This window comes from Maniola hyperantus, chromosome 13, assembly GCF_902806685.2.
Source record: "Maniola hyperantus chromosome 13, iAphHyp1.2, whole genome shotgun sequence".
NCBI classification, from domain to species: domain Eukaryota; kingdom Metazoa; phylum Arthropoda; class Insecta; order Lepidoptera; family Nymphalidae; genus Maniola; species Maniola hyperantus.
Genome location: NC_048548.1, coordinates 12,820,316 through 12,840,669, shown reverse-complemented (window position 1 = coordinate 12,840,669; position 20,354 = coordinate 12,820,316). Strand labels below are relative to the sequence as shown.

Below are 20,354 nucleotides of genomic sequence, written 5' to 3'. Positions count from 1 at the left end.
CCTCATTCAGTTTCTTTAGTAAGCACACCTAATGGAAGGTAACTAATCCTAATCGAAACGCGCGTTGTAGGCGAAAGGGCTAAGGCTGAGATCTATAGAGCGCACTTTGACTTTGCTCAGACTTAAGATTGAGTTAAAACGAGACAGATTTATGTGAGAGACATAGCTCTGTCTCGTTTTAAGTCTAAGCAAAGTTAGAGTGCGCTCTATAGATCTCACCCTAACCACCGTACTAAGAGTCGCTAATCGTTACTTAAGATTGAGTTAAAACGAGACAGATTTATGTGAATCTCGTTTTAACTAAACTTAAGTAACGATTAAGCGACTCTAAGTACGGTAGTTAGACTATTTTGAAAAATAAACTACCAGAGTTAAAATGGTGCCTGAGAAGTCATTTTGTACGAACTATATACAACTTCTATCCAACACGGTTGGGCAGCGTTCAGGAAGCTTCGTCTTCTTGTACAAAATTCCTCAGTGCTTGAAGACCAAAGTTTTGTAGCAAAAGTAGGTAGGTCTACCAGTCTTCGAACAGTGCGTGTTGCCAGTGATGCCATATGGATCCGAGACATGGTCGCTAACTATGGGACTCATAAGAAAGCTCAGAGTCACTCAGCGGGCGATGGAGAGAGCTATGCTTGGAGTTTCTGGAGCTACGTGATCAAATCAGAAATGAGGAGATCCGTAGGAGAACTAGAGTAACCGACATAACTCAACGGGTTGCGACGCTGAAGTGGCAATGAGCAGAGCACATAGTTCGTAAAACCGATAGACGTTGGGGTCCCAAGGTGCTGGAATGGCGACCTCGCACCGGAAGACGCAGCGTTGGAAGACATCAGACGAGTCGCAGGGAGCCACAGGATTCAGGCGGCGCAAGACCGTGGCGTGTGGAAGTCCCTACAAGAGACCTATGTCAAGCAGTGGACATCTATCGGTTGATGATGATGATGATGATGATGATGATGATATACAATTTGTATGCAAGAAACGAAAATTGACTTTGTAATCTTCCGGTTCAAATCCTATTTCAAACTATTTAACTGACGTCAAACAATATTAATTATACCGTAGGAGCCCCTCGTTGCGGCTGCCACAGACACAATAATTGCTTTTTCAAAGTTATTTGTTTGTTCCCCATTTCTTTTATATTCGAGTATTCCCTTTTGAAGCACAGATGCGAAATAATTCAATATTATTCGAGTTAGTAAAAATATTTTATTCTGCATTGTTTTACTTACAGTTTTATATTATAGGTAGGTACCTACTGAATTTACTTTAATAACAATGTTATTTGTAACTGTTCTTTCTATACGCAATAAAGTTATTGAACTCACTACGCATGTGTTGTTTTTTGGTTTGTCCTCCAATCACGCCGCAACAGAGTAGCTGGTCGATGTTATTTTTGCATGGATATACTCAAAGACCTGGAGAGTGGCATACACTACTTTTCATTCCGGAAAATGAATTAAGGAGTTTCTACTTACAGGATTTTTAAAACCTAAGTTCACGCCGACGAAGAGATAGGCATCATTTAGTTTTACGTATAAGATCAATATTTTCAAGTCCCCATCTCATTCTGAGGCTGAGATCTATACAGCGCACTTTGACTTTGCTCAGACTTAAGATTGAGTTAAAAGGAGACAGATTTACGTGAGAGATATAGCTCTGTCTCCTTTTACCGTTGTCTTCAGTCTAAGCAAAGTCAGAGTGCGCTCTATAGATCTCACCCTGATAGGACACCCGTGCTCAGAAGTGGGCTGGCGATGGGTTGATTATGTTGATGATGATGATGAATATTTTCAAAATGTTATCGACTTAACTAGGCTTTTGTAATTTCGATCTTGTCCCTCTCTCACCTTTCTACTACCGTACCGCAAGACACCGGACGAGTTTCCACCCCTATGTCGTCAACATTCGAAACAATTCGAACACAACGAAACGCTTTGCGTCATCGTTCCCTATACGCATGGCTAGGGTCTGGAATACTCTTCCGAGATCAGTGTTTCCTGCTAATTATAATCCGGGTTGATTAAAACAAGAGTGAATAGGCACCTTCTAGGCCAACGCGTCCCATCTTAGGCATCATCATCACTTCCCATCAGGTGTGATCGTGGTTAAGCGTGCGCCTATAATGAATAAAAAAAAACAATTTTAATGCAGCCATGGATATAAGTTTGGTAGCTACGTAGGTACTTAGTTGAAACGAGCTTAAAACTTAATTTAGCTCGCGCCGACGCTGTTTGCTTTCCTCTTTAGTTAGCAATTCAATCATGTAGTAGTTTGGAAGCTAAGTGCTCGAACCATGCGTATGAGAGCGGAATTTTGCAGATTTATTTTTATTTTTAGGGTTCCGTACTTCAAAAGGAAAAAAAGGAACCCTTATTGGATCACTTTGTTGTCTGTCTGTCGGTCTGTCGGGCTGTCAAGAAACCTACAGGATACTTTCCGTTGACCTAGAATCATGAAATTTGGCAGGTAGGTAGGTTTATAGTACCTACAAGTAAAGAAATAAATCCGAAAACCGTGAATTTGTGGTTACATCACAAAAAAAAATTGTGGTCATGAACTAATAATTAGTATTTTCAATTTTCGAAGTAAGATAACTAAATCAAGTGGGGTATCATATGAAAAGTCTGCACCTGTGCATTCTTAAAACAGATTTTTATTTATTTTTATGAATCATAGTTTTAGAATTATCGTGCAAAATGTCGAAAAAATACGACCCTCGGTGCGTGAGCCTGACTCGCACTTTGCCAGTTTTTACCTACTAAGGTAAAATTGTTCTATTCAATGTATCAAATATCAATAAAAGGATTGCACGTACCTACATACAGTGTGAATAAATATTTTACAACGCGATCTCCCTTGCCGCTCAAATGTAGCAGAATATTCCAGAAAACCACATAATGGAATAAAAATAATAAAATAGCAAAAAGTTGTTTGTTTCGCGATGTTCAGTAGGGATTTGACACAGTTTAGCTATCACACAGTTCGGAAGCGGCTTGACGCACAGAGGAGAGGAGTTGCCCGCGACGCTTTCCGCATGGATTTCGATTCTAGGCTGTAAAGAGTAGCATATGTCACTCTGCAAATTTATGACTATTGTCTTTGCAAAAAATCACGCCAATCCGTTGCTTCGTTGCTAACAACAAACAAACACAACGTCGCATTTATGATATCGGTATTGGTTTAAAAAACATGTCCAATTCAAATGTGCATGTTTATTTATAAACGGCAAAATTTTATTAGTTGACAATATAGCGCTCCACTGCAATTTTAACTGATTATAAATTATAACTTGGATTTCTACTTCGTATGAAATGCTAAATTATTAAGCAACACGACATTGCCTAAGTATATTATGGTCATAGGGTTATAGAGAATCAATCATAATTGACAAAAGATAACTCTTTGAGTTTGTTGTTGGCTCTTCTCAGACCTGGGCGCGTTTGGAACCCTCGTAGCTTTAGTTTTATGTTTTCGTTATAATTATCACTACTATAATCTTACAAATCTAACACCATACCAGACCATCAATAAGAGTAATTTATTACCTATTTTGAATAAATCATTTGACTTTGACTTTGACTTTGAGCATGGTTTTTTTACAATTGACACACAGTAGTAGCATGATCTAGTGCATAAAAAAAGAAAAGTTCTGATACGCTGACTTACTAATGCCCAGCCCTTTGACCTAGAAAACTGAAATATTGCACAGAGGTTCCCTTCATAATGTAGACAAGCAATAAAGCCGCTGTTTTAAAATTCCCACGGGATAAGAAATAATTTATATAAATATTAATATAAATTTAGATTGACTGATAAATTCGACTGTCCAATATTTATAATTGCTATCCAATACAACCCCGCTTATATTCGCAAGTATATTATTCGCGTTGTAAGTAAATTGGTTTCTGAACTGTACGATTGCTAAACTGTGATGTAAAACTTGTTTGGAGCCATACATCTTCCTCTGATATTGTGCCCCTATTGGACTCAGTGGAAATTTTGCGAAATAGTGATCGATGTTGGTTGGTTTGTGAGATATTCCATTAGACTATTCTGTATCTGTTTGCCTTCTCATATTACTTGGGAAATCTGTCTCTAGTCCAACTAGTATTATAAATGTGAAAGTGTGGATTTTTGGATGTTTAGATGTTTGGATGGTTGTTACTCAATCACGCAAAAACGGCTGAACGGATTTGGATGAAATTTGGAATGGAGATAGATTATACCCTGGATTAACACATACGCTACTTTTTATCCCGGAAAATCAAAGAGTTCCCGCGGCACAAAACGAAAATCCACGCGGACGAAGTTGCGGGCATCAGCTAGTAGTCTATATTATCTCACAATGTGTATTATAGGGTCATATTCATCATCATCAACCCATCGCTAGCTCACTATTAAGTATACGAGCCTCCCCTCAGAATGAAAGGGGGTTGGCCATAGTCTACCACGCTGGTCATGTGCGGATTTGTAGACTTCACACACCTTTGAGAACATTATGGAGAACTCTGAAAAGTTAGAGGTGCTTGCCTGGGATTGAACCCTGGGATTAAAAGGCGGACGTCCTAACCACTAGGCCATCACAGCTTTATATATAACTAGCTTATGCTCGCGAATACGTCCGCGTGGACTACATAAATTTCAAACCTCTATTTCACCCCCTTAGGGGTTGAATTTTCAAAAATCCTTTCTTAGCGGATGCCTACGTCATAATAGCTATCTGCATGCCAAATTTCATCCCGATCCTTTCCGTACTTTGAGCTGTGCGTTGATAGATCAGTCAGTCATTCAGTCAGTCATTCAGTCATTCAGTCAGTCAGTCACCTTTCCCTTTTATATATTATTTAGATTTAAAATGACGAGGTTAAAAGTTAGTCTAGAATATCTACACAAATATTAATAAAGTTGTAAAGTTTGTAAGTTTGGATGTAAGGAGTGATCTCTGGCACTAATGGCCCAATTCTGAAATTTCAGAATCTATATTAAACTAGCTTATGCTTGCGACTTCGTCCGCGTGGACTACGCTAATTTCAAACCCCTATTTCATCCCCTTAGGGGTTGAATTTTCAAAAATCCTTTCTTAGCGGATGCCTACGTCTTAATAGCTATTGGCATGCCAAATTTCAGCCCGATCCGTCCAGTAGTTTGAGCTGTGCGTTGATAGATCAGTCAGCCAGTCAGTCACCTTTTCCTTTTATATATTTAAGAAGACTAGCTGACCCGCCCCGGCTTCGCTCGGGTGGAATTTAGAAAATAGAGGTGGGGGTTGAATTTCCAAAAATCCTGGAACACGTATTTCTTCATTTGTGACCGAAAACCCAAATACCAATTTTCATGCAAATAACTTGAAAAAAGACGTACTTTCGTACAAACTTTCATCCCCTATTTAACCCACTTAGGGGTAGAATTTCGAAAAATCCTTTCTTAGTGGATACCTACTCTATACAAAGAACACACCCTCTAAATTTCATGTCTCTAAGACCAGCGGTTTAGGCTGTGCGTTGATATATATGTCAGTCAGTCAGTCAGGACTTTAAATTTTATATATACCGATTACGCGGACGAAGTTGTGGGAAAATGCTAGTTCTGTGTGCTCTGTAATATTTATTCATTATTAATTACCCACAAATCAATACCACCCGCAAATAAATACATTACGAAGAACAATTATTAATAAATAAATTACGAGTGTAATGTCAGTTATAACGACGTGACGGTCGCGTCTCCGCCCGAAACCCAATTATACTCGTTAAAATTTTCATGGCATTTATCGTTGTTTAAAAAGATATCCATTTGAATATTAACAACATTATTGTTACTATATTTCATGTGTAACGACCAATTTAGTTGTTGTTTATTGCTATTGGTTAAATATATTTTCAATATTTAAATGTTCAATACAAATACCTATAAATTTTAAATTATTGTATTTTGAAATACGTCAATACATTTGCCGCGATAAAATAGTGACATAAAACATTCCATTGTGTTGATATTTTAATATTTTGTAATGATATAATTTAACAGTTCTGTTTTTAATAAAATTTACAATACATAAATAATTTTATTACTGTAAATTTGAAATGTGTCAATACATTTGCCGCGATAAAATAGTGACATAAATTAAATTATTCTATTGTGTTGATATAAAATTTTGTAATAATAGCATTAAGCAGATTTGGTTACGTTCGATTATCGTATGTTAACGGGTTCGATTCCCGGCAGAGGTTTGGAATATAATAATTTCCAAACTTCAGGTCTGGACTGCTGGGAGGTTTCCGCCGTGGCTAGTTACCACCCTACCGGCAAAGCCGTACCGCCAAGCGATTTAGCATTCCGGTACGATGCCGTGTAGAAACCAAAAAAACTGCCATACCCCTTCGAGGTTAGCTCGCATCCATCTTAGATTGCACCTCACTTACCAGTCAAGAAGACATTAAAATTTACGCGGTTCTAAATCGCCAGTGCTTGTACTCTAGTGGTTTTGGGGTTTGTATCTTCTTCTAGTACTACTTACAATCGCTAATGGGAGTAAATCGTACGCCCAACAGCACTTACTCTAACTTTAGTCGAAGTTCAGACGTCTGGGAATTTTATTACAAAAGTTTTTCGTAGTTTCATCAAAAGTCTACCAGAAAACTGTATATCTAGTTGTATAGTTTTATCTTTGTCCTTCTAAGGTCATACTAGACAAATGGTGAAGCGCTGAGTTATGCTACTAAGTTTGTAAGCATCTTCTGAACACTATTAGGTATTTAAGAATCGTAGTGTTAAAAGGTTGTAGACTTAAATTTAATAAAAACGTGTAAATTATGGAAGAATTAAATTTGTTTATTAAAATATTTTTTTAACAGCAATTAGCTGCACAAATGTATGTGTGTATAAGATGTGCGATTTTAAATGTATGTAGTAAGAATGTAGTACGGAACCCTCGGTGCGCGAGTTTGACGCCTACTTGGTCGGTTTTTGCTAATATAAAAAAACTACCTACTTCCACCTTGAAAACCCTCTTCAAAAGATAATAATTATAAGTAGAATGGTAAAATGGCTTTCGGAATTGAGCCGTTATTATTTGAAAAGCACGTATGACAGAAGATCGACATACTGTACTGAAACGATGGAAAAATAGCAAAGGAAGCAGCTTTTAAAAATTGTAACACAGGTGAAATTTCATCAAAGTGAAAAGTACGAGTGTGTTTTGACTTTATTTTATTTTATTCAAGGCTTTTATTTGTAAACCTTTCAAGCTTCTGCTTGCAATCTTTTTATGAAGGATTCCTTCTTTTGCTGGATTCTGTTCTTTCTTTCAGCCAGTGTCAGCTTGCGCTTGCTCCAGCGTTTTTGTTTGGCCGGATCCTTCTTTTCTGACTTACATCGCTAAATTTACATACGCGGCTCTGTTCTACATGAAAGTTCTATTCTGTTTTTTGATCGTGTAGCCTAACTAAGTATTGATTTAGTTTTTCATTTGCTTAACTGTTTAAATGCAAAATTTTAAAGAGTCAAAATATTTAATTGTTTTACGTCTGAATGAACTTCTTATGAATGAAGTTATGCCGTTCTACTTATTTTTCTAGAGGTTTTTGTATTTAACTAAGTAATGAATACAATAGCTTATCTTCTACACTACTACACAATATTGACATTAATTAATTAATTTAATTAGTACACCCCTTCCGCTTTCTTTTATTTTTATTATATCCTCTAGCGTAAAGTTGCCTGGAAGAGATCGCTATTTTAGCGATAAGGCCGCCTATTGTACTCGCACTAACAAGACCACAGCAGTTACCACTGCGCCAGGGAGGTCATCAAGATCTATATGTTAAGCTTTTCTGCAAGATAAGGAAACACGAACTAGGTATACCTACTAAAAGTTGATCTACTTTGTTTCAGATTCAAAAAGAGACCACTGCAACAAGACTGTAGAAATATATGAGGATGTATCTTCACCACCAGTGACACCAGAGAACTTTGGTAGACCCCTCACTTGCACATATAGGTAAATGCGACAATTTACTCTTTATAACCAGTAGGGCGATTGTCTAAAACCTGCATCAATCATTATTACAATCTCAATTGTTCTGATTGGCTGAATTTGTGCGATTCTTGTTGCAACAATGCATTGTGGCCAATAGTGAGCGAGCATTAACCAATCAGAGATGATTGCGATCGTGACATTGTAGCTGTCAAACAACCGCGGTAGAGCCACAGAGGTAGGTACTGATTCTGATAGCAACTTAATTTTAGAGTATTCGCTATTTTTCTTACAAATTTAATAATTACAATCTCAATTGTTGATTGGCTGATTCTTGTAGCACCAATGCATTGTAGCCACTGTAGCCAAAAGTAAGCGAGCGTCAACCAATTGCAATCCTAATGATTGATGCTGCTGCGCGATTGCGGAGAATGACAGCTACAATGTCACGATCGCAATCATCTCTGATTGGTTAACGCTCGTTCACTATTGGCTACAATGCATTGTTGCAACAAGAATCGCACAAATTCAGCCAATCAAAACAATTGAGATTGTAATAATGATTGATGCAGGTTTTAGACAATCGCCCTACAGGTTTTACGAAATCAACTTAAGAACTGTCAAACCTTGTGACTTTTGATAGTTCACTCCAGTCATTTCAGCTTAAATTAGGTAAGGTCTCCTGGACTATCTGCTTTAGGTGCTAGCATGGATTTAGGAACTAATTACCACTTTAGTACTTAAAAATTCTTTGGGTGCCAGTCTTGAGTATAGTGTTTTTAGAGTTCCGTACCTCAAAAGGAAAAACGGAACCCTTATAGGATCACTTTGTTGTCTGTCTGTCAAGAAACCTACAAGGATACTTCCCGTTGACCTAGAATCATGAAATTTGGCAGGTAGGTAGATCTTATAGCTGATATTTGGGGAAAAATCTGAAAACTGCGAATTTAGGGTTAGATCACACAAAAAAAGTTAAATTGTGGTCATGAACTAATAATTAGTATTTTCAACTTTCGAAGTGAGTGACTATATCAAGTGGGGTATCATATGAAAGGTCTTCACCTGTACATTCTAAAACAGATTTTTATTTATTTTTATGCATCATAGTTTTTGAATTATCGTGCAAAATGTCGAAAAAATACGACTGTAGTACCCTAATTGCGCGAGCCTAACTCGCACTTGGCCGGTTTTTTGTAAAGTAGGTAGCGCTAAAATTGCAGCAATAAGCACATATACTCAACGCAGTGGTACCAAGCGATCAAAAACGATTTTACTAAGAGTTTTATCGGGTTTTAGTTTTGAACTTTATCCTGTTTGTTTTTGTCTGTTTCCCTTTATTTATTCTTCATTTAAAAATAGTTACCTACCTAAGTATTTTCTTTTTTATTTATTTCATTTCTGATCCGGATTTACATAAAAAGGTCGTGCAAGCATTAGGCCCATAAGTTATAACAACGTTAGAATAAATTGAACGGTCATCATTGACTTATATATTACTACGTATGGACAGGGTTATTGAACAAACAAAATGGCACCGACTCATTGGTGCTTATGCACCAATGCAACCTCAGTGACGTCTGGATTTCAAACGGGTCGTTCATTAGTATCTAAGAGGTGGCGCTGATTTATTTGGTTTTCTAAACCGTGAAAAATTTCGTTCGCTTGACCATATCTTGTCATTTAAATCGATGACGGTCATTGAACTTTGCTTTTCTTTTACAGGTTTAGAGCTTTCCGAGGTTCTCCGAAGGACTGGATACTTAGGATACGGTTCAAGAAATTCAAAGTTGGCACTCTTATAAACGGGACTACGTGTCATAAAGGATATATGCAGGTATATCGCTATTACTATAACATACTAATCTTCTAAATATATAAAAGGAAAAGTGACTGACTGACTGACTGATCTATCAACACACAGCTCAAACTACTGGACGGATCGGGCTGAAATTTGGCATGCAGGTAGCTATTATGACGAAGGCATCCGCTAAGAAAGGATTTTTAAAAATTCAATTCCATATAGGAGTTTCAGCTGTGCGTTGATAGATCAGTCAGTCAGTCAGTCACCCTTTCCTTTTACATATTTAAAGATGTGCAATTGTCACTCAAACTGAAACTAAAGCAGTCTAAATGAAATATTTTTATCTATCAAATCACACTAATTTGGAACTTGAACGGTTCATCAATTTCTGGGCCCAACGATGTATGGCAGATGGTCAGTCTCCTTTCATAATCATTACTGAGTTTGGTGGGTAGTTGATAAAATAATACCTGCTATAGGCATAGTACAAATCTGTCATCAATAAAAAATAGCAAATTGGTACAAGGGTAAAGCGATATCTAAGAAAGAGGTCAATAGCTACAATCCGATCAAATCGTTAGGGGCGTAAAATCAATAGGTCGGGGAAAGGAAAAATCGGAGTCTCCCGGAAGCAAGCAAAAACCAGTCAACAGCGACTCGAGTTTGTTTGTGAAAGGTTCCGTACCATTGTGAGATATAAGCGGATTTAGACTTCCTTGTGGAAGACTTCTGCTGCGACTACGCCTAGCGATGTAGTTGTTCCAATGCCATGTAAAACCGATTAGAGGTCACAATCTGTCGAATTGCCTTGTTGGCAAGTATAACGCGTAAAATTTAATTCGTCACGCGCCATTTTAACTTCATGTGTCAAATTTCACTTCAAAGGTACGATTTTCGAGCCCTTTTCGGTAAAATTGAAAAGGGCTAATCTGCAAGGGATATGGCAGTTTTTATTAAGCCCACACTTCTTTGGTTCCTACACGACACCGTAGCGGAACGCTAAATCGCTTGGAGGCACGGCTTTGACGGTAGGGTGTTAACTGGCCACGGCCGAAGCCTCCCACCAGACCAGACCAGACATTTAGAAATCAAATTTTTTTAAACTCCTGCCGGGAATCGTACTCGGGACCTCCAACTAATAAGACAACAGCGCTTACCACTGCGCCAGGGAGGTTACAGAGACATTTTGCACGATAAATCAAAAACTGTTATGCGTAAAAATAAATAAAAATCTGCTTTAGAATGTACAGATAAATCACTTTCATAGGATACCCCACATGATATAGTAAACTTACTTTGAAAGTTCATGAACACATTTTAATTTTTTTTGTGTGAATTCACGGGTTTCGGATTTTTCCCTTATGTGTGCTATAAGACCTACCTACCTACCTACCTGCCAAATTTCATGATTGTAATTGAACTGGAAGTACCCTATAGATTTCTTGACAGACAGACAGACAACGAAGTGATCCTATAAGGGTACCTTTTTTTCCTTTTGAGGTACGGAACCAAAATAGATAGACCTACAATTAAGACCGATATTTCAGATACTTACCTATCTGAAACTATATTACTTTTTTAAGAAGACGTCCCTATTAAAATTTTATGCAAACAAAATTTTAAATTGGACGCAAGAACTCTAGTCTCTCTGGAAATGCGGATTTTACTTTATCAATTTTTCAAACACTGTCGTAGACAGATGTCGAGTGTCATTCAACTTGTTTCGATTAATGATGCCTTTGCAGACTGGATGGGAGCTGCCTTTGTGAATTTTAACATCAATGTGTTTTTCTTTTGGTTGTTGGTTTTATAACGAGGGACTTGACATTTCTTCAAACTTGATCTTGCTTGTTTGTATCCACTATACTCTGTCCATGGAGAAAAGTAAGTATAGGGCTCTCTCTGTTATTTAATCCCATACGAATGACAAAGACAAAAACTCAGTGGGCGTTAACCATTTTGATACACCAACCAATCACAAATGACAATATGTTTTCGAATTGAATTTCGAATGTTTTTGGGAAACATTCGTGCGAGTCCATCTCGCACACTTGACCGAAGAAAACGTTCCCATACAAATTTTATGCAAACAAAAAATTTAAATTGGCCACAAAATCTCTAAAAACTTTCTCAAAATGTGGATTTTTCAAACACTGTCGTAGAGAGATGTCTAGTGTCATTCAACTTGTTTCGATTAATGATGTCTTCGCAGACTGGATGGGGACTCTCTTTGTGAATTTTAACACCAATGTGTTTTGCTTTTGGTTGTTGGTTTTATAACGAGGGACGTGACATTTCTTTAGACTTGACCTTGTCTGAATCCATAATCGCCTCTGTCCACGGAGACAAGTTAGTATTAGGGCGAGCCCCTGCTAGTTTCCCTTTGCTAAACTATCTAAAACTACATTTATTTGAAAGAGAACTTACAAATCATTTTAATAGTTGTCATATTTTCAACAACAACGTCTGAAGCTCAGGGAAAGACGAGAAATTAAAGAAAAATACATACACTTCCGTATATATATTTTTAGACTGACTTGACAAGGTTTGGTAAACAGCATAAACAACGAAAGTTATTTGTTTTAACACACTGAAGAACTAATTAATGTATTAAATAAGTACTAAGCAAAAAAAATTAACTAAACTTTTGAATAGAATAGAATGTTTTTTTATTCATGTAAACTTTTTACAAGTGCTTATGAATAGTCAGGTAGTTTTAATTTACCACTGGTTCGGAATACCTGAATCGTCAAATGCATCTACCATTAGTTCGGAATGAAAAGTTTTTGGCTGAGATTTCGGAGAAAAAAGGGGGTTTGAGGGTTCAAATGCCATGTTATTTGATTACTATGAACCATTAGGTCAGAGTATAATGAGACCTCAATTAAAAGCTACTCCGTGTCCAAACTTTATTCACTTTAAAATGTTCGATAGTCGACAGGTGACTGATCCAATGGTTATCCAGCCAGATTGTTCCAAAGTTCTTTAAGTTCTCAAGTTAAGAAATTAATTAGTTGAATTGGTAAAGCGTTCCCAACTTGATAACTTGCTCATGCTTGGCGATTCCATCTTAGGAACTTGGATTTTCTGTTTTAGTTTGCATAATTTCATCTATCTTTTGTCGTTTTCACGGAGATATGGAGAAGTCATCTAAGGCTGGGATAAATAATTAAGTTAAAATAACAAAAGAAGTTAATTTTGATTTGACCAAGATAACTTTTGCTCGGTCAGTCTCTCCATCCCCCCTAAAAAATACTTCCCGCCGTACTAAGAGTTGCTAATCGTTACTTAAGATTGAGTTAAAACGAGACAGATTTATGTGAGAGATATAGCTCTGTCTCGTTTTAACTAAAGTAACGATTAAGCGACTCTGAGTACGGCTGTATGTGGAAAAAACCTTTGTTCGTTATATCACAATGACAGACAAGACGTCATTGCGAACCACAGTAAGACCTCAGTTTGATGTTTTAAAAACTTTTTAATTACTTGTTATTTAATTTTCTTCTGTTAATTAATTAAAAAAACAATAACCATTCAACCATTCATCCAATTGGTCTTTCATAAAAAATTAAACGAATTCGTAAAGCACCAAATCGTAATTGAGTTTTGGAACAGCGGTAGGTACGAGTTATTCAACTAATTAATTTCCGAACTTCCAAACTAAAAGAACTTCGGACTTCGGAATACGAACCAAGGGTACTGGACGAATAATTATTGGATCATGACCCCTCCTTGATTTCGGGAATTTGAAAATTAATAAACTTCATTCAGTTTTGTTGGGAATTCCATTTATCGACTAATAACATCTTTATATTATAAACATAGTGGCAAATTTTTTGACACACCATTTTTTTCTATTAAACTACTGCACCGATTTCAATTCAGTTTTTGCCTACCTTCGTATTAGGTCTGGGCAGGTTCTTAGATATACAGGTAACCAGAACGTTAGCAAAAACTTAGCGTTATTATTATAGTACCTAAACACAATCCAATACTAATAACCATTTGCCTCATTTTGTAGTTTTAGTGACTTATTATTTTTCAAACCCGCAATATATAGCGTGCAAAATTCGGGTCAATGCCCCGCCTACGACGTAGTATTGACTCCGAGTGGCCTACTCACGGGATGTTCGTTGACCTATAGCGTAATTCAGATGTTTTTGTCGTGAAATTTTACAAAATATAGTAATTTTTTTTCGCGTTTTTTCGTATTTTTTTTGTGGTATCATATCACTGATCATCAGCACTGTCACCTGTCTTCGTTTTTGCCGGCGTTCCGGTTACACGCTTTATTTTACGGCTAGGTATTACTTTAGGCTTAATCGTTTTTCACATATTTTACTAAGTTATCATTTTCCTGAAAAACTCCTTGGCTGATTTTGATGCGGTCTTTTGTATTATACAGATATCGTATATGACGCGTAGGTGTGGCCGTAACCTTATGTCTTGTTACATAAAAGGAGTTGGATCATAATATAATATACGAATATCGAAATTGTTATCAGCGGACGTAAAATTTCACGCGCAAAATTCTTTTTATGTCGCCCAAAATGTTTGGAATACATTTTCATATATCATAAATTTAAATCCGATAAAGTGTGCACCCGTTCGAAGTTTTTTTTTTGCTGTAAAAATAATATATTGGCAATGGTAGCTGATTAAAAATAGTCATGTTGTTTTTACGTTTTTCGTAATTTAACGTATTTTCTTCCGTGAAAATTATTCAAATAATTATTGTTTGTAAGGATTTGGGAGCCCACATGGCTATTTTCAATTTTTCCCTCACATTTCCACCATGAGCTACTCGGTCAAACTACGGCCTAGATTTTTCGGCTACTTAACTAGTAGTTTTTATTTTAATTTTAATTCTCTGATGGAAGCGGGCTAACAGGGTATGACAGTTTTTTTTACTAAACCCACACCCCTTTAGTTTCTACACGGCATCGTACCGGATCGCTAAATCGCTTGGCGCCACGGCTTAACCGGTAGGGTGGTAACTAGCCACAGCCAAAGTCTCTTACGAGACCAGACCAGAAATTTAGAAATCATGAAATTCCAAACCCCTGCCGGAAATTGAAACCCGGACCTCCCACTAATAAGACTATAGCGCTTACCATTGCGCCAGGAAGGTCGCCGACCGGACCTTTATTTTATTTTAAAGTGGGCTCTACACTCGCGGCGCAAAGGGCCGCGAAAGCCCGCGACAACTGCGAATCACGAGTGTAGATTTGGCGTGGTGAGGTCCAACTCGTATGCAGAAATTGAAGCTGGTATACGCGGACATAATTATTTTATTTTAAAACTACCTACCTACATTAATAGTATGTATAGTATATATGTAAGTATAAGACTACAGAGGAATGTGCAGTGCTCAGACAAGCCGCCAAGCGCTTACGAGCACGAAGAAACCAATATTGTGTTTTTTCTGTTTGTGTGGAAAAAAAAAAAAAAAAAGATGTTGTTCACGCCGCGTTCGCGCTTCGCGCCTTTCCCCGATCAGTGTCGGTTTTTTGGTTTGCGACAAAGGGTTTGCGTCGCGTGAACGTGAACTCACGCAGAAATCACGTCGTCGTCGCCCATAGTCACGAACAAGACTGGGAAGATTTGCGAGTGTGGAGGGACACAGTTCACGCGTGGATCGCGGCATACATTCACGGCGTGAAACACCGGCGCGACTTCACGTGCGAGTGTAGAGCCGGCTTAAAGTGCCTTACGTTTTTCAGATAGTAGATGGCAACGCGAAGACCGACGTGTCCAACAGGAAGGAGCCGGGTCTATTCTGTGGCGAGATCGAGCAGCCTCAGACCTTCATCTCGGAGACCAACTTCGTGAAGATCGTGTTCCACGCAGACAACTTCACGGATCAGACGTACTTCAGCTTTGATTCAAGGTCAGTAGATTTTTTAGGGTTCCGTACCTCAAAGGAACCCTTACAGGGTCACTTCGTTGTCTGTCTGTCTGTCTGTCTGTCTGTTAAGGAACCTATAGGGTACTTCCCGTTGAACTAGAATCATGAATTTTGCGAATTTTGACAGGTAGGTCTTATAGCACATGTAAAGGGAAAAATCAAAAACATTCGATTTATAAATTCTGATCGGACGAACAGCTCTTCTGTGATAAGAAATTGTAGGAAAATCACTATCATAGAATTTATAAATTAAAGAAAACGTGTTTGAATTGTTAACAAAAAAAATGCCTCGGTTTTACTTCACTCAGTAGGTCTGTATTGCTTTTCTGGATTCTAGGACACTTTAAAATAAATAAAACTATTATTATTTGCTCGCAGAGCGGAGCAGCAGTTTGAGGTGTATCTGCGCTACGGTCAGCATCCAGAACTGTATCCGAACAGACGCGGAGAAGTTGTGGCTGGGTAAGTTTGCGAACTGTTACCAGCGGGGCTTGTACGCAGAGCAGAGCAGCAGTTCGAGGTGTATCTGCGCTACGGTCAGCATCCAGAACTGTATCCTCCTACATCATTTAATTTACTGATTGAACTATTGGTCGTTCGTTTTTTGTTGTTTCGGATTGACTATGCTGCGTAGGCCCTACTGGCCGCTACAGCGTCACCGGGGGGGTTGGCGAGCGCGAAGCTCCGCCTGTGAATAACTCTAAATTATTTAACTTCCACCGTTACAATATTATAGCACAATCGAGGTGATGACTGGCGCCATCTAGATTTGCGTTTGGGAAACACAAGACACTAAACTAACCAAGTACAAGTAGCCGGCAGGAAATGTTGTACATCGACTTTTATAGAATGACCAATTTTTCCTACTTCTCGACTACTGGTGCGTCCAGTAAAAATGTAAATATACTATAATGAAATAACTATTCGTCCCGCGTCCCCATTAATTAGGCCCTCTGTCCGTCTGTCAGCGATTGGCCCTCACTCAAACGCCTGATTACAAGCCGTAAATCAAGGGGCGCAATAATTGGCGACCGAAAAATCGCATTTTGGACTTTCAAAGTTTCGGGCACACCGCACAATGCGACTCATAAATGACCAAACGACTCATAAACGACTTCGTCTGCGTGGAATACGTAGGTACTTTTTTTTTCATGTATGTTTTGCTGGCAATCCTCCGATTTTTTTTTTTACTTACACAAATTTCAAACCCCTATTTTACCTTATAAGGGGTTAAATTTTCAAAAATCCTTTCTTAGGGGATGTCTTCGTCATATAGCTATCTGCATGCCAAATTTCAGCCTGATCCGTCCAGTTGTTTGAGCTGTGCGTTGATGTAATATCATGTTAGTCAACAGTCCTACAATATCCAAGTGAGTACCAATTCTAAAACGGGAGGAAAGCTATGTTACACTCATTCAATGAGCAAATCTAAAACGTATGCCTATTCATCACACGCTCACAGTCAATCGGCCGTCTTTCAGCTATTGTCCGGCTCTCAGGCGCTTGATTAAAGACATAAATCAAAGGACGAGTTAATAGGTCACCGTAATTCTGCGGTTTTAGAGGTTTATGTGTGATTTATTCGCAATTTTGGGATGTTTGTCTATAGTAGTGAGATCCGTAGGATAACCAGAGTAATTATATATGTAGCTAAATTATACATTGATGAGTTAAACGGCTTGCGAAGTTGAAATGTCAATGGGCAGGCCACATGGTTCAAAAAACGATAGACTGGCTACTCCAGAATGGCGACCTCGCACCGAACCCCGACTTGGTGGCCAGATCACATCGGACAAGATGCACGGAGCCACTGGATTCAGGCGGCGCAATACCATCATGGCGTGTGCAAGTCCCTATGACCAGCAGTGGACGTCTATCGGTTGATAATGATGTTGATGGCGTGTATAAAATATAGCTTAATCAGAGTTCAGACAGGATTCATAAAATTAAATCAAATCATAAAAGATTCAGAAAATGTCATCTTCAGAAAAAACGCTAGCCCGTAACCGCCCTAATACGTACACGTAAAAACGCATTATTACAAGTCATAAATCATAAATCGCAATTATAGTAACTAATGTAACCCTGCCAGACTATTCTTTGTGACTTATCCACAATTTTCCTCACGTAGTGAACTAAATGATGGCCATTAGGCTCCCAGTATGCTTAGTATAAGATTTTACGTCTCACCAAACGTTGCTTGAATACGAGAGTCGAAACACAATAACGTCAAAGTAAAATGAACCTAAAGAGCCTTGAATTGAAGTCAAAAATTCAATGCCACTGCTTTTAATTTCGCAACGTTTCCGCTTGGAGCGCAGGCTGTAGATAAGTAGACGAACTTGAGCTTTAAAACAAGGCAGTTAAGATCCAGTTCACTATAACGCTGAAGTGTTTCGATGCTCGAATACCATCAACGTTAGTGAGACATAAAATCTCGAACTAAGCATGTAATGACTTACGCTACGGAACCCTAAGTAAGTAACTTGATAAGCTTGATTTATAAGATTATGATTTATAGAGATTTATTAAGGCTTAAGTGCACGCGACTGGAATATGTAATTTATTACTTTTGGAATTTTATATCATCACTACCTTATGCCTGCGACTTTGTTCGCGTGGATTACACAAACGAACCCCTATTTTACTGCTTTAGGGGTTGAATTTTCAAAAATCCTTTCTTAGCGAATGTCTACGTCATATTATCTCTGCATGCCAATAAAATATATTTTTTGTGATGTGACCATAAATTCACGGTTTTCGGATTTTTTCCTTTACTTGTGCTGTAAGACGTACATACCTGAAAAATTTCATGATTCTAGGTCAACGGGAAGTACCCAATAGGTTTTATTGACAGACACGACAGACAGACAGCAAAGTGATCCTATAAGGGTTCCGTTTTTCCTTTTGACGTACGGAACCCTAAAAAAGGTGTGGATCAAGCCAACGCATTGGCGTTACAATAAAAGGTTAAAATATAAATCCGTGTGCCATGCGCACTACACATCTGCTATTGACAGACAATTGCGCAAATATATCACGCTAATGGCGGAATAAATTGGCGACTGTCGACGACGCCGAATGTAGTCAATTAAATTGAACTGCTGACTTATACACAGTGAACGTGGTGTCGATGACGAGTTCATGTTCACGTTCATGTTCATGTTCATGTATGACTGTATTGTATCATGTATGAAGCAGACAGTTTCTAAACTGGTGGGCAAACCCCACAGATCACCACCTTTTTTTTTCTTTTTTTTCTTTTTTTTTTTTTAAAGAATATTAGCCATGTTAAATGACTAATATTCCCCTTTCCTCTCCAACTAAGCGTCAAGCTTGTGCTAGGAGTAGGTACGACAATAGTGCAACGGGCGGGGTTTGAACCGTCGACCTTTCGGTTTTCAGTCCACACCTTTACCCGTTGAGCTATTGAGGCTCTGAACCTATAGACGTCTAATAGCTGGACACCCCCGATCGCCAAGCTTAGGCAGTTCATTATAATCATCATCAACCGATAGACGTCCACTGCTGGACATAGGTCTCTTGTAGGGACTTCCACACGCCACGGTCTTGCGCCGCCTGTATCCAGCGGGTCCGTGCGACTCGTCTGATGTCGTCCGTCCACCTAGTGGACTAAAAAAAGCATATTATACAGTCGCAGACTATGTAAACGATAAAAAAAGCTTGGATTTGACTCGCTCCAGCAATGCACGGGGCTGCAATGGCTTGTATAGTACGGTATAATAACATTGTAAATTGAAAAATTAAAAAGAGCAACCGCCGAGTTTCTTGCTGGTTCTTCTCGGTAGGAACGGCATTCCGAACCAGTGGTAAATTAAAACTACCTGACTATTCATAAGCACTTTTAAAAAGTTTACATGAATAAAAAAAAACATTCTATTCTATTCTATTCTATTCTATTCTATAGTGGGGGGGTCTTCCGACACTCTTGTCTCCGACAATCCGACACGTTGAATTCTCTGTGTGAAACGTAAACGTACTGAAAAATCCTATTAGTAAAGGATTATTTAAATGATAAGAAAGCTTAGAAATGAGTTGCCAAACAGCTTTGATAGTTCTAATAAGTAAAGTGTTTATAAAAAAAATTATGTCATCATTATGTATGCAAAGTCAGAAATTGACAATCAGAATACCCAATTTCCCAATTTTAATAAATTATTTGACTTTGACTTTGACTTTGTCTTTTGTTGTTTAGGTCGTACTGCGAGCGGGTCTTCAGAGATTGCAGACTGCAGACCTGTTACGTCCAGTCAGCTGCTTATCCCGGCGTGTATCCTAGAAACTTACACTGCAGGTATGAATATTTTATCACTAGCCCACCCGCCCTGGTTACATTACACATATTCAACAAATACAAACACAAATCATTTATTTGCTGACTAGCTTATCCGTCCGCGTGGACTACACAAATTTCAAACAAAGGGTGGGGTTTTAAAAAATCCATTCTTAGCGGAAGCTATCTGCATGCCAAATTTCAGCCCGATCCGTCCAATATTTTGAGCTGTGCGTTGATAGATCAGTCAGTCAGTCAGTCACCCTCTTTTCTTTTATATATTTAGATTGTAGGTAACCATTAGTAACTTGTTAGTTACAGTTGTTTTGGTTCGAGCCAACCCATGGCGTGCAAATTTAAAATCTTA

At 38.2% G+C, this 20,354-nt stretch overlaps 1 protein-coding gene across 1 annotated transcript in view; it reads left to right on the top strand.

Moving 5' to 3' along the window:
- Positions 1 to 20,354, top strand: part of LOC117987561 (uncharacterized) — a 111,293-nt gene that overhangs the window by 73,414 nt on the left and 17,525 nt on the right. Inside the window, exons 2-6 of the mRNA XM_034974585.2 lie at positions 7,903 to 8,008; positions 9,707 to 9,818; positions 15,509 to 15,675; positions 16,072 to 16,155; positions 19,910 to 20,008. Coding sequence (XP_034830476.1) covers positions 7,903 to 8,008; positions 9,707 to 9,818; positions 15,509 to 15,675; positions 16,072 to 16,155; positions 19,910 to 20,008 — 568 coding nt within the window. The remainder of the gene's footprint in view (positions 1 to 7,902; positions 8,009 to 9,706; positions 9,819 to 15,508; positions 15,676 to 16,071; positions 16,156 to 19,909; positions 20,009 to 20,354) is intronic.